This window comes from Nelumbo nucifera, chromosome 1, assembly GCF_055504915.1.
Source record: "Nelumbo nucifera cultivar China Antique chromosome 1, China Antique-T2T, whole genome shotgun sequence".
NCBI lineage: Eukaryota > Viridiplantae > Streptophyta > Magnoliopsida > Proteales > Nelumbonaceae > Nelumbo > Nelumbo nucifera.
Window position 1 is genome coordinate 81,243,024 of NC_142649.1, and position 15,984 is coordinate 81,259,007.

The following is a 15,984-nucleotide window of genomic DNA, read 5'->3' on the forward strand; positions in this document are numbered from 1 at the left end:
CTGTCAGCGCTGATATTGCTGTGAGGCTGCCCGTAGTGGCTCAGGTAATGAAACTGGAGGTGCAGATACTAGCTGAACCGATGTTGGCTGAACTGATGGCGCAGGTGGTGGCTGAACTGATGAACGCACCACAGAAACAGGAAGAGGAACAGATTGTGAGTTCTCCTCCCCAAAACTCTCCCCTTGAGGAGAACCACTCGAGAAGAAGAATGTGGATTCAAAAAAGGTAACATCCATAGTGACAAATCTGCTCCTCGACACTAGGTCATAACAGCAATACCCCTTTTGGTTCAGAGCATACCCAAGAAAAACACATTTCTTGGCCTTAGAATCCAATTTCTTGCGATGAGGGACAAGAATGTGAACAAAAGAAACACAGCCAAAAACCCTCAGAGGTATATAAAATATCTCTCCATCTGGAAAAAGAAGGCTAAATGGCATCTTAAACCCCAAAGTCCGTGAAGGAACACGGTTAATCACATGTACGGCTGTAAGAACTGCATCTCCCCAGAACTGCACAGGAGCTGAAGCACACACCATAAGACTCCTTGCCACCTCCACAATGTGTCTGTTTTTCCTCTCAGTAACTCCATTCTGTTGCGGTGTATATGCACAACTGCTATGATGAACTACACCATGTTCTAAGAGATACATGGTTAGGTCCTTCTCAAAGTACTCTCTGGCATTATCTGATCTAAAAGCCTTAGTTCTCACTCCAAATTGTGTGAGAATCATCTGGTGGAATTGTCGTACTAAGTTAGGAACCTCATCACGTGATCTCATCAAATATATCCAAGAATATCGTGTATAATCATCCACAAACAAGAGAAAGTAACGGAATCCTCCCATGGAAGGGATTTGATATGGCCCCCATACATCAGTGTGAACAATATTAAAAGCAAAAGTACTTTTATTACTTGGTTTAAAAGACTATCTGCAATGCTTTCCTAACTAACAACTCTCACACTCCAAAGTAGATAATTGAACAGACTCAAACAACTTTGGGAAAAGACATTTCAAAGAACTAAAAGAAAGATGTCCCAAGCGATTGTGCCAAAGCATAATTTGGTTTACTGACTCTGACCCACTACTACTGTTGCTAACATAATGGCCCTGATGTCTCGAAATCTCATCCAGAAGGTAGACTCCATTCACCTCACGACCACTCCCAATCATCTTCTTTGACTCCAGATCCTGCAAAACACAATTAGCAGGAAGAAAGATCACAGAACAATTCAAATTTTTTGTCAAAGAACTACAGACAGTAGGTTGGTATGAAGTCTAGGGACATGTAAAACAGAGGACAAAATTATATCATTGGTCACTCTAACTGTCCCCTTCCCAGCAATGGGCATATGTGAACCATATGTTGTAAAGTCTCTACCAGAGCACAACTGATAGGAACTGAAAATGGTAGGGGCATTAGTCATATGCTCATATGCTCCCGAGTCTATAATCCAGGGAGGTCCCTCCTTACCTGAAGTGGTTGCAAGATTCGCAGTTGCATATGAACTACTTGTATGTGCAAAGGAAGTGGTGTAGTTGGCTCCTGCATTCTGCTATCCATCTGGAAGGCTAGAGCTGGGTGAATCTTTCTTACCCATAAATTGTCCAAGCCTTTCCAATTTTGTTCTCACTGCTGCTACTGCAATGGATTCCCAATCAGTTTGGGAAAGAGGGGCTGAAGAGTCTCCTGTAGTGGCTACATTTGCATTTACCTTCTTGTTTCTTATCCGAGCAGGCATAAGATTTGGATGAAGCTTCCAACAAGTGTCTCTGGTATGTTTAGGCTTCTTGTAATAATCACACACCAAGTCCTTCTTATCTTCCCTTCTAGTCTCACTACTCCCCCTGTCTCCATTCGGCTTAGGTTTTGTTGTACCAACCATTGCCGATTGGTCAATCCCAGGTTGTCTCAGCATTATATTCCTCCTACTCTCCTCTCCAGAGACAAAAGCATAGGCCTAGAGAGTGTCACACCCTCCCAAGAAAGAATATGCTGCCTAGCAATGTCAAATTCAAGGTTCAGCCCTGCCAAGAACTCAAAAACCCTATTCCTCTCTACCAGTTTGTGATAAGTTGTTGCATCATTTACACTTTCCCATACCACAGTTTCTAAGTGATCTATTTCCTACCATAGGGTTTTCAGCATGGAGAAATACACAGCAAGAGGTTTTTCTCCCTGTTTCATACTTATACCTGATTTCTTAACTGATAGGCTCTGGCTTCATTTTGCTTCTGAGAGTAGGTTTTAGTCACTCCATCCCAAATCTCCTTAGCAGTATTAGCCCATAGGAAATTTTTTGCAATATGAGGTAACATAGAATTACACATCCAGGACATTACCATATAATTCTCTTGCACCCATCGGGAAGAGTCTGTATCAGGTTTCTTCTCCTCCCTAGTGAGATACCCTAATTTTCCACGGGCACCAATAGCCATCTTAGCTGATTGTACCCACTCCAAATAATTTGTACCATCAAGTTTTACTGTAGCAATGATCCCAGACCCAAAAATATCACTACTACCTCCAACACCCAGTCCCACAGTACCGGTAGATTTCATCTCGGTATTCCAACTCTCCATTTTACTTCAAACAATTCAACAGTAAGAAAAAATAGATTGGAGACCATCAAAAAATAATTTAATACCACACACACAAAAACCAATGTTAAGGGCCCACGAATAGGATCTAATCACAGGTCGGTTAACGGGGAAAACTTCTTGTTTTCCCTTGTTTTTCCCTTTTCTCGAGGAACCTATCTTTAGCGCCTTTATGGTGATTTGTTAAAGAGATCACCAACTCTCCTCTACTCTTTCTTGACTGAAATTATCGATAGTTTTATTGAATAGCATCTGCTCCTTTAAATAGGAATTACAAGAGTCCTTCTTAAGGAAACTTTCTAAAAAAGAACTTTCTAAAAACATTAAGAAACTTTCCAAAAAGAGACTTTCTAAAAAAACATAAGGAAACTTTCTAAAAAAAACATTAAGAAACTTTCTAAAAGACATAGGAAATAATAATGCTACTGCCTAATTAATAGGAACACTGAATTTAGCTAAGAGATAAGATAGGAACACTGAATCTAGCTAAGAGATAAGAAAGGATAGGAACACTGAATCTAACGCCCCTTACTGCGGCTGTATTCCTTTCCAACAAAAGCATCCACAATATTACTCCCCTCCTGGACTAAGAGCTTGTCCTCAAGCTCGAATTCAGGATAGGTGTCTTGAAACACAGTCAAAGGAATCCAGGTAGCTTCAGCCAATGGTAAGCTGGCCCATTCCACCAGAACCTCAACAACACCTCGATTAATTCTGGAACGAACAATAGACTGAGGTTGGGGAATGATTTTGCCCTCCTAGATCGGGTTCCAATGAAAAGGGTTCATCCTCATCTTCCTCTTGTTCCACCAGGAGGCAGAAAAGTCTCTTGCACTTGTGCCCTAGTGAGTAAAGTTCATCACAATTAAAACACCGTCCCCTTGCCCTGCGTTACAAGCGCTTATTAGGGGGTGCAACAACGCTGCTTCCCACACTGGATGTCAATCTGGAATTGTTTCTCGTCTGTGGTTTCTGTTCTTGGCTGGCTGCTGAAGATGGAGCCATTCTGAGTGGTTTCAGGGCTGCCCATGTTGTTTGAGGCCGCCCTATACAGATACTTCCGCGGTTGAGTTGCAATTTGCGTTCAAAAGCGCGAGCCAAATTCATAGCAGTAACCAGATTGGGGGGATTTTGCATCTCCACATCCACCCTCTAAGTTTCCGCTAACCCCGCGGTGAACATGTCAACCTGTTGGTCTGGTCGTACCGAAGATGCTCTTGCAAGGAGGGTCTAAAACTAATGCTGATACTCAACCACAGTTCCAGTCTGTTTGAGGTTGATTAGTTCGCCTAATGGATTGCTTGTTAATGGGGGCCCAAATCTGAGAAGGCAGTAGGATTTGAATTGGGTCCAACTGAGCCCAGGTTCCTCCTGCTCCAATTTGTAAAACTAGAGTTGCGCCTCCTCTGTCATGTGGAATGCGGCTAAGCCTACCTTGTCCCTGTCCTCTGTCTGTTGGTTGCGAAAGAACTGCTCACATCTGTACAGCCATCCCAAAGGATCTCCAGTTCCATTATAGGAAGGGAATTCCAGCCTGTTGTATTTGGGAACGATCGCGGTTCCCTAGGCAACGACCTACTGCTCGCCGGACGATTCTGCCATGTCTGGTCAGCGGCCATCTTTGGTTGCAGCCCCTTCTAAACTCTTTTCCTTGCTAGAAAAATATAACTTCATCAAGTGCCTCAATTCTCGGACGTCGTCCTTGATCTCGCGCACCTCCTTGTTGTTTTCCACGAGTTTGTGCTCCAGATCATGAACCCTAGTCTTCAATTGCTCAAAGTCACCCATGACGCCCTGCTCTGATACCAAATTGTTAAGGGCCCACGAATAGGATCTCGTCACGGGTCGGTTAACGGGGAAAACTTCTTGTTTTCCCTTGTTTCTCCCTTTTCTCGAGGAACCTATCTTTAGCGCCTTTATGGTGATTTGTTAAAGAGATCACCAACTCTCCTCTACTCTTTCTTGACTGAAATTATTGATAGTTTTATTGAATAACATCTACTCCTTTAAATAGGAATTACAAGAGTCCTTCTTAAGGAAACTTTCTGAAAAAGAACTTTCTAAAAACATTAAGAAACTTTCCAAAAAGAGACTTTCTAAAAAAAATAAGGAAACTTTCTAAAAGACATAGGATATAATAATGCTACTGCCTAATTAATAGGAACACTGAATTTAGCCAAGAGATAAGATAGGAACACTAAATCTAGCTAAGAGATAAGATAGGATAGGAACACTGAATCTAATGCCCCTTACTGCTGTTGTCTGCGGCTGTATTCCTTTCCAACAAAAGCATCCACAATAACCAACCCTTTCGGAAGAAGAAAACCCTATCTGGAGGGAAATCTCTCTCCTCCCCACGCCTCCCAACAGAGAGAAGTGAATCGATCACTCCGGGAGGCCTAGAAAATTTCAGAAACCAAACCACCCTCTTCAGAAAATCAAAAGAAAACTAACAATACCTGGGCGCCCAAGATCAGATCAAAAACAAAGAGTCCAACTTTTCTGGGACTCTTCCCCGTACTCCAGTTCTTCCTGATTTTGATGTTGAACAGTAGATCACCTTCCTGATGTCTAGATCCCACCAAAAACTTCAAGAACCGGGCAATCTATAGCAGATCAATCAACCCTTTACTACTTCATGCAGTCAGCTGATCTAGGGCTGCATGAGAATGCTTCAAGAAACCCTAGTCGATGCTCTGATACCAAGTAGAAATCTGCTGAATTAAAAAATATGAAAGAAAGTAGTTTCTTGAAGAGAGAAGGAAGAGAGAAGGAGAAGAAGAGTAGAAGAGAAGTTGAAAGAAAAGAGAGCAATTAATTTGGCCGCCCCCTTCACTTATTATTTATACTAATATAATAGAACAGTACAAAGACAATTATGTCCTTATAGGGCGGCAAAACATAAAACAGCATATATAACACTCAAAAAACATAATAAAATTTGGACTCACATAACTACTGTGGTCCCCACCTTCTATCTAACATCTACTCAGAAAAACATCATAAAACTAATTAATCTTCAACACTTCAAACTCCAATTCTGGTTTTGGGTGGAACCTCGGCCTGCGAAGGGCAATTAGGGATACAGACTTGGACAGCCTCTTACCTTTATTAGCCATCCTTGAGAATATCTTCCTTGATCCTAATAGGGAAGACACCAGAGTTTGGATCCCTTCTACTTCAGGAACCTTCTCTTGTGCTTCGTTTTTTTAAATCTTAACTCGGTCATTTGTCCCTTCTGGTGTGTCCTTTCCGATTAAGGAATTTTGGAGCAAGCCCATTCCTCCTTGGTTGGGTTTTTTTGTTGGGAAATTTTCCTGGAAAGAATAAATACAAATGATCTACTTCAGAAAAAGAGACCAAATTCTTGTTTACTTCCTAATAGATGCTCTCTCTGTAAAGATGATGGGGAATCCGGTGTAAGGTTACTAAAACTGTTTGGGAGTGGGTACTTTCTCGCTTTGGGTTTACTTGGAACCCTCTTGAGAGTGTCCAAGGTTTGTTCTCCCCTTCGTTTTTCAGATGGCCTACGAAGCGAGGGAAAATGATGTGGAGGAGTATTAGGGCAGCCGTGTGTTGGTCACTATGCGAGGAAAGAAACTCTTGAATATTTTCAGAAAAGGAAAGATCCCTGAAAGAACTATTAGACCTAATACTTTTAAGGGCTGCCCACTGGCTAAAAACTATGGAACTGTTCTCAGACTTTCCTATTGCTGACCTGTTAAGAAACTAGAAAGAGATAGCAACCTCTACTCTGTGTAAGAGGACTCTTAGTCCCTTGTGGTCCCCTCCTCCCTCCAGATTTATAAAAGTGAGTTTTGATGGCAGTAGCATAAGGAATTCAGGGCCCTCTGGGATTAGGGGAGTTTTCAGGAATGAGAAAGGGACTGTTATTGCTCTGTTCTCAGGCCCTATTGGAGAAGGAGACTCTATTAGGGCTGAGATCCTTGCAGCTTTGGAAGGGGTTCAAAGAGAAAGGGAACTAAATATCAGTCGGCTGATTTTGGAAGGTGATTCAAAGGTGGTGATTAGCTGGTTGAAGAAAGAGGACAGTGGCTTGTGGAGTTACAATAATGAAAAGAAAAAATTCTTATGGCTATGTAGAGGCATTGAGATACAATACAGCTGGGTGAATAGGGAGGCTATTTTTTGGGCTATTTTTTAATCTTCTTTCATTGTAATTTTCTGATGGGGAGATAAGACTCTTTATCTCCCCCTTTTTTGTACCTAAAGCTTCATAACTCTTAATAAAGTTTCTGTTATTGATCAAAAAAAAAGAATTCAGGAGCGGTAACAACTAGGCATACTGACCTGGTGTGAGCCTACCGGCTGAAAATTGTGTTGTTCCAGATGCATCAGTCGTGGTGCAAGCTGCAATTTGGAAATGAGAACAGTCCTGAGAACCCGTATGGTGCTTTCAATTGGTTTTTCCTTTCTCCCACCCATCGGATAGCCATGAAGTTCACAGCAGGGGTCCTTCGTGTGGCCGGTCTTTTTACAGTGATCGCACTTATATTTTGAGCGCAGGTTGCCACGGCTTCCATTTTTGGTAGAAAGATTGAAGGCCGCAACTTCAGGTGGTATGGTACCCTGTTGGCAACTAATGCTTGGTGCTTCTCTTCTTGGATAATGAGAGCGTAGGCACGACTGATGCTGGGAAGTGGTTTAAGAGCCAAGAAACTAGAAAGAATGCTGTTAAATGAGTCATTCAGCCCCATCAAGAATTGATAGAGGTGATCTCTTTCTCGCTCTACAGAAAAATCCTTACCCGCACCACATGTGCAATCAGAAATAACTGCAAGATCCGTCAGTGCATCCCACAATCCCTTAATCTTGGTGTAGTAAGATGCAACGGAGAGCTCACCTTGGCAGAGCAATGACAAATCTCGCTTCAACTAGTAAATTCTTGGCCTGTTTCCTTAGGAAAATCTCTCCTCAAGAACTTGCTAGATTTCTCGTGTTGTGTCTGCATGGGAGACGCTTTCATGTAGATCACGAGCCAACGAGTTGAACAACCACGAGATGACCATGGAGTTACAATTCTCCCATGCCATCCCTTCCACTGTCGACAGGTTTGGTTTCCGAATTGATCCATCAATGAAGCCATATTTGTTTTTCGCTCGTAAAACATTCCTCATAGCTTGCTGCCACATGGAATAATTTTCTCTGGTGAAGGGACAAGAGACCAATACAGATCCCGGATTGTCTGATGGATGCAGGTAATAGGGAGAAGCTTGATCAATTTCTCCAACCACGACGGAACTTCAAATAATCTTGGAACAAGGGATCTCTGCGTAGTAATCTTGGAACAGAGGATCGGAAATGGCGGAAGAAAGAAGAAAGATCGAAAATGGTTCGCAAAAAAAGAAAGAAAGAAGTAAGACGCAACCTGGTAATGGCTACCAGAATCGCAAGAAAAAAGAAACGGAGAAAGAGTTCTTGGATCTGGCAGTCACGGCTCTAATGCCATGGAAAACAGCAGAGACAGACAATGAAGAAAGTAATTCTTCTTGTATTTGAATATATAACACCATACATATTTATACTTGAGGAAGAGGAAACATGTGCGAAAAGCAAGTAGAAGACAAGTGGTTGCCTGGTTGCCACATCAGCTATTTCGATTACAACAAATTCACCGGTGAAGTTTTCACCGACTTACTCAATACTTCCAAACTGAGCCTTATAGATTATGCAAATGGTGTCTTAGAAGGCATTACATTATAATGCACCACCTTAGTGAAACTTAGTAGAATGTAGAATTGGACTTCAAATGATCAGTTTACAGGTGCTATCATTCCTATACCTTCTTGTGGTAAATGTGTAAAGCCCATAAAACCATAAACCAGAAAATACAGAAAGTTCAAGCACCAAACCATCCAAAATCTAGGAACTCCAACTACAAGGCTACTTTTCAGTCCAATCAAAATATTTGATCTTGAAGTAAAAAAGATATTTCTACAGGATTGAAAAAAAAATAATAATAGAGATTCCAAAGCTAATGGCATATTAATACTTGCCTGTTCTGCTGTGATACCATTTTCAAAAGCGTTATATAAACTTTCTTTTGTTATTGCTCCAACTATAAGATTTGGAAGTTGATATTCAACCCTGTGTTTCTCACAACAGAATAACGAGTTCAGAAATGTAGTACAGATCATTAGGTAATATTCAATGAAATATGGTTTGCAGCACAGCTTCACTATAGATGGCATCTTGCTGTGTACAGGCACAGCACAGACTAAAGCATTACACGTCAATCAAGTTGCTAAATTTTATGATTAGATCCTGGATTGGCTACAGCCCAATATACCAAGTAATGTAGTTTTGAGACTTGAAGGGCATACATTGACCATCCAACATAATAGAGAATGCCCAAACAGAAATACTGGTGGCTTGATTTTTCTGGACGGCTGACAAATTTGAACAAAATTAAGATTTTTGGAATAAATAAAGGATATTATAATAGCAATTAAGTTGGCCAATGGAGTCAAAAGTGTGTTGTATGGCCAAGGATTAATGTATTGGTATCGAGTATCGTATCGGACAACTTGGATACGAATACGCTTTGGAAACACATGGATATGTACGAAAAATATGGATACGCTAGGGTAACACAAAAATTTTATAATACATTAATAATATTAAATTTAAGGTGAAATAATCATAAATTATGTATAAATACATAGAAAATGTATATTTTAATGGTGTATATGAAAAAAAATATATTACAATTAATATAACATGATACATAAATATCATACAATTTTATTGATAATGTATCAATCAAGAGTCCAAAATGCAAAACATATTTTTCTATTATATTTTAATTATTATATCAATTATTTTCGATTTTACTATTTTTACTTTTTTACATTAACAAAGAGGTCAACCAAATATTAAATTCTCTATGTAAATTAAAATATCCATTAATAATTTATAAAATGTATAATCTCAACTTAAAATATATCAAATCTATTAAAATTTCTAAGATACATATCATATGCAAATTCATAATTTTTAACTTTTAAAATGATTATTCCTATAATTTTCTAATTAAAAATCTTTTTTCAGTATAAATGTAGATTAGTAGGTTTGATAGATTCTATTTAAGATTATATTCTTGAATATTTTGTGAACATTTTTTTATTTTCTAAATAATAAATATGATTTTATGTAATGTAAATTAATATATATATATCATGTGCAAATTTATAATTTTTTAGTACTAAAATAATTATTCTCTTATTAATATTATATTTTTATATATTTTTTGAGATTCAAATAATATTTTGGTATAAATGTAGATTTGATATATTATTTATTTCTATTATTTTATAAAATACTGATTTTAAATATTACGTTTTTAATTTTTAGTTGGAGTTAACTGTAATATGTATTATTTATTTGAATTGCATTTAAGTAATAAAGAAATAAAAGCTATATTCATTTACTCATAAACACCAAAGATGGAGTGGTGTAGTGGCTTACAGGCGTGAATGTTAAACTCTCCCTTAACTCTTGATGCGGGTTCAAATCCTTGCGACTTTCATTTTTAGTAGAAAAGTATGTGCATGCGCATTCGCATCTCATGGGTGGTGTATCATTCTATACCAGTCCGTATCGATATGTATCGGATGATACAGTGCAATACGGACTGATATACACTCGTATCAGCCCGATACGCACGACTAGCAGGATACATCTCCAGTCGTAGTGTATCCCGTGCTGGACACTAATGATACCGATACGAAACGCCCTGTATCAGACGTATCATATTGATATTTCAATCCTTGGTTAGAGCTGGGGTTGGTACTAATAATGGTATTTAATCAATGAAGAAAGGAAAATAGGAAATCAATGCTACACAATGCCATCTATAAATTTGAAAAATCACCGAACAATTGGAAAGAAAAAGGCAATTTGGTGCATTAAAAAAGTAGGGCTCATATCAATGTGGTTATATGTTTATCTTGAGCAGTGAGTTAAAAGGCACACCTAGGCACATTTTAGGGTAAACACCTCGCCTATGTCCTAGGCACAACACTTCCAAAAGGCTTGCACCTGGTGTGCCTAGGTGCGCCTTGCACTTCAACCCAGGTATGCACCTTTTGAAAATCTATGCACTTTTTTTTGTGTTTAGAAGTTGGGTCAGGGGCTCCACCCTTGGACCCCAACCAAGTCCCTCGAGGCAAGCCTAAACAAGTCCATATCAGGGTCTTAAATTCTTAATCCCTATAAACAAAGGTTTTATAAGTGTTGGAGCTTGTTTGGGCTCCTAGAATGAGGAATGCATAATGTTTGGACTTGTCTGGGCTTTGCCACAAGGGGCTTGGTACAAAGGCAGCTCGTAGAATCATTAATGCATAATGTTTAACATCACATTAGCTATTTGAAATAATGTAATTGGCAAAAAAATAATGAGATTAAGAGTTTAGATGCTTGAATATGTTTTATATGTTGCATTTCATATTGTTTTTTAATTGTCATTTGAAATATGTTTTACATGTTATTTATGTATTTTAATTTGTGACAATAGGTTTTTTGAAGCATTTGTTTTAAAATTCAAGTCCATATTTTGAATGAATAATGTGTTTAATATTTTTAATATTTTGCATTTTCTTAAAGTTTTATGACTTTTTTTAAGCCTTGAAACAATTCGCCTTTGCCACAAAATGGCTCTTGCGCTTTTTTTGTGCCTTGTGCTTTTAAAACACTGAGTCTAAGATAGTTTTTTAAACTTTCTCATAAGGCCATTTAGCTCTAGTGATTATTTTGTCAAACCTAGCAAAAAGATGCCCTTCCATAAAATTGAACCTTTTGGAAATAGAGAATGAATCTTATCATTAGACTCCCAAAACAACAAAGTATAGCTTACCTTGAAAAAAGGCGCAAAATCTCACAATGTAGTTTAGATGATGAGTATGCATACATCCTAAAATTTGTTTCCACAACCACAAGTCCCTATGTGAACAAAAAATATATTGGTACAGTATTACCAAGCAATACATTATTCAATTTCTAAAAATGCTGATGCTGCAAAAATATAGCAACTTAATACAAGAACAAAGGGAAAAATATGAATATTTAAGTCTTGAAGGATGGGATATATTCAAGGCAAAATTGAGATAAAGTCATCCTCTACCAGAATTGTGCTACATAGAGCATACACAGAAAGCATTGAAGATCAGCATTTTGGAATATCTTGCAAGCTCATTTGGAAGACAGGGAATTGATCCTACTCAAAATCCAAATTAAACCTAAGGAACTTATTGTATGGGGTGTGTGTGTGTGTGTAGTTGATATTTAACAACCTAGAGAACTCTATAGATTAGACTATCAGTATATGCCAATGAAGACATCTTCTGCCCAAGTGGTCTCTGTTTTGGAATGGTAGAATACTGATGTATTTCATTCTATTGCCAATCGGCATATTTATACAATAAGTTGCTGCAATAAATAGAAAGAAGAAAAAAATAGAAAGAAAAGAAAATAGAAAGTAAAAAAATAGAAAGAAAAGAAAATAGAAAGTACAAGAATAGAAAGAAAGAAATAGAAAGAAAACTTTCTAAATCAATCCTTCCACAATCCTAGGAATATATACAATTCTATTTTTACACAACTACCAAATATAGATCTGCACCAGTAACCCCACGTTTTCCAACACTCCCCCTCAAGCTGGTGAATAGAGATCCTCCATTCCCAGCTTGGCTATAATTCTTCAAAAGTCTGTACTATTGAGCCCTTTAGTAAGTACATCGGCCAGTTGTCCTTTTGTAGACACATAGGGAGTGCAAATCAACTTGCTGTCCAGTTTCTCTTTTATAAAGTGTCGGTCAATTTCGATGTGCTTTGTCCTGTCATGTTGAACAGGATTGTGAGCAATATTGATGGCTGACTTGTTATCACAACATAGTTTCATTAGCTCTTCTCGTGGAATCTCCAGGTCTTCTAAAATTATCTTCAACCAGAGTAATTCACACACTTCTTGTGCCATAGCCCTGAATTCTGCCTCTGCACTTGACTGAGCCACTACATTTTGCTTCTTACTCCTCCAAGTGACTAAGTTTACAGTAACCGGAAGTGGACCGTCTATCTACTGAAGATCCTGCATAATCGGCATTTGTATATGCTTCAAGAGCCAATCCCTCATTTCTTCTGAATAAAATTTATTTTCCTGGATTGGCTTTCAAATAGTGCAGAATTCGATGAGCAGCCTGCAGATGAACTTCTTTAGGATTATGCATAAACTAGCTTATTACACTTATAGTGTATGCAATATCTGGCCGTGTATGTGCAAGATAAATGAGTTTTCCAACCAGTCTTTGGAACATCTCCTTGTCTACACTTGCATTCTCGCTGGCTTCTCCAAGTTTATGATTGGGATCTATAGGCGTGGAAGCTGATTTACATGCCATATTTCCTATTTCTCTCAAAAGATCAACAACATACTTTTGTTGAGAGATAAAGATGCCTTGTTTAGAATGTGCAACTTCAATTCCGAGAAAATACTTTAGTCTCCCCAAGTCTTTTATCTCAAATTCTCTGGAAAGACAGTTTTTCAATGCTTCCTTCTCCTTTTTATCATTCCCAGTAACGATTATATCGTCCACATAGACTAATAGTGCAGTAACTCCCCTTGAGGTTGTGTGTTTGATAAACAATGTGTGGTCACCTTGACTTTGCTTGTAACCTGTACTAAGCATCACCTTTGTAAACCTTCCAAACCATGCTCTCTGAGATTGTTTGAGGTCGTATAGTGCTTTCTTCAACCTACAAACTTTGTTCCCCTTAATGCCTTCTCCAAAACCTGGTGGAATGTCCATGTATATCTCCTCTTCTAGATCACCATAGAGAAATGCATTCTTTACATCAAACTGTTGCAAATCCCAATTATAGTTAGCAGTCAAAGACAGCAACACCCTTACTGTATTCATTTCAGCTACTGGGGCAAAAGTTTCCTGATAATCTATGCCATAAGTCTGTGTATATCCCTTGGCTACCAGTCATGCTTTGTACCTTTCTAACGACCCATCAGATTTGTACTTAATTGTGAACACCCATTTACAACCTACAGTCTTCTTGTTTCCTGGTAGATCCACAACTTCCCATGTGTTGTTCTTTTCTAGTGCCTCCATTTCCACTCTCATGGCTTTTCTCCACTCCTTATTAGAAAGTGCCTCGGCTGGAGTACTAGGAATTGGAATGGTGTTAAGGCTGGCTAGAAAACTTTTATGGGATTTAAAGAATCTTTGGAACGAAATAGATTTGGCTAAAGGGTACAATGGGCGTTTGGTACATTCTCTGGTTCCTTTTCTCAGTGCAATAGGTGGTCATACTCGGACTGTGAAGGTGCAAGTTCAGGTTCTGCATATCCCTTAGTTCCAGGATTAGGAGTTGAATCTTGGACTTGCACAAGTTGAGGATCTGGATTTCTTCTCTTAGAGTAAACCTGCACATATCTCACATCATCATGCACATCATTGGTGGGGTTAACAGTGTCTGAATTTGGTTCAATGGTCGGGTTGTTTGACTCTTGTTGAGACTCGGGAATGTGGGGCTCAAAGGATTGTGACTCAGAGGGATGTGATTCTTGACGGTTGGATGACTGTGAGGAGGGTAATACATCTAAGGAGAGTAGATCCGAGGCCTTATCTTCCATTAATGAGGGCTCCCCCTGAAGATAAGGTTGAGTGAAAAAGGATTGTCCCTCCTCAAATGTGACATCGATGGAGGTGTAGAATTTTCTAGTGGCTGGATGATAACATTTATAACCTTTCTGAGTTGGGGAATATCCCAAGAAGACACACTTGATTGCTCGTGGATCCAATTTTCCCTTATTATGGACATGAACAAAGGCAGTGCAGCCAAAAATTCTTGGTGTGAGATTATTTGAGGTTCGAATATCAGGGGAGAATTGAGAAAGGACTTGTATTGGGCTTCGGTTGTTAGGAACTTTAGATGGTAGTCTATTTATGGTGTATGCAGCAGTAATGACAGCTTCCCCCCAATATTGTTTTGGCACCCGGTTTTGAAAGAGAAAGGCTCGGGTGGTTTGCAAAAGATGGCCATTTTTTCTCTTAGCTATCCCATTCTGTTGGGGAGTGTTAACATAGGAGGATTCATGCACAATGCCTTCTTTCTGAAAAAATGGGGACAAATTCTGATTAAAATAATTTGTAGCATTATCAGATCGAAACCTTTTAATTCTCACACCAAACTGAGTTTGGACCATGTTATGAAAGTTGGGAAGAATAGTACCCACATCAGATTTAGACTTAAGAAGAAAGATCCATGTGACCCTAGTGCAATCGTCAATAAAGGTGGCAAACCATCTAGAACCAGTAATGTTGGGAATTTGAGAAGGGCCCCATATATCCGAATGAATCAAATAAAAAAGAGTTGAAGATCTTTTATTGTTGATTGGGAAAGAAACCCTTTTGTGCTTAGCAAGTTCACAAACATCACAATGAAAGGTTTCAACATCAATTCCTTTAAACAAGGAAGGAAGCATTGTTTTTAAAACAGGAAATGAAGGATGACCGAAACGGAAGTGATGACGCCAAATTAAATCTTTATTGGAGGTAGATAAGAATGACTCGTGTGTGACATGCATAACAGTGTGAGATGGTTTGCCGGTTGCTTCAAGGTAGTAGAGTCCATCCCTTTCCTTAGCAAGTCCAATCTTCTTCCCCGAAACCTGGTCTTGAAATACACAGTAAGAAGGAAAGAATACAACATTGCAGTTCACATCCTGGGTGAGTTTATGTATAGAGATAAGGCTAGTGGATAACTTAGGAACATGAAGCAGAATTTTAAGCAATAGGGATAGAGTAATTTGAATATTCTCAATCCCTGCCACTGTGGTGAAAGAACCATCAGCAACAGAAATTTTTCTATTACTAGGACAAAGTGTATAGGTGAGAAAATGTAGTGAAGAGGGTGTCATGTGATCAGTAGCTTCAGAATCAAGAATCCATGGAAAAACACTAGCCAAGGCATGTAATCCTAGAGATAAAGACTCACCTGAGAGAGCAAGAGAGGTAGAACCACTTCCTGGTTTCAAGGATTTCAGGAGCTCCTTAGCCTTTCAATTTCTTCATCATTAAATGGTCCCTGACTTGAGTGTTCTTGCTGCGGGGTTGTGGAGACATTATGGGCCTGTTGAACTCCTTTCGAAACTCCTCGATTTCCCCATTCCTTGCTGGATGTGGGAGGTTTCTCATGAAGTTTCCAGCACCGATCTTTTGTGTGTCTGGGCTTCTTGCAACAGGTGCACTAAAGGTTATCGTTAGAGTCACGGGTAGTTGTGTCACGAGCCAAGTTGTGATTGTTCTCACCCTTTGAACCACTGTAACTTCCTCCCCTTGCCACCATGGCTGA

The 15,984-nt window shown here is 39.0% G+C and overlaps 1 protein-coding gene across 1 annotated transcript in view; it reads right to left on the reverse strand.

Annotated features, from left to right (window-relative positions):
• The window catches only part of LOC104587159 (transcription factor-like protein), a 56,399-nt gene that overhangs the window by 8,703 nt on the left and 31,712 nt on the right, over positions 1-15,984 (reverse strand). The window contains exons 11-12 of the mRNA XM_010244641.3: positions 11,480-11,565; positions 8,622-8,712 (exon numbers count right to left, since the gene is read on the reverse strand). Coding sequence (XP_010242943.1) covers positions 8,622-8,712; positions 11,480-11,565 — 177 coding nt within the window. The remainder of the gene's footprint in view (positions 1-8,621; positions 8,713-11,479; positions 11,566-15,984) is intronic.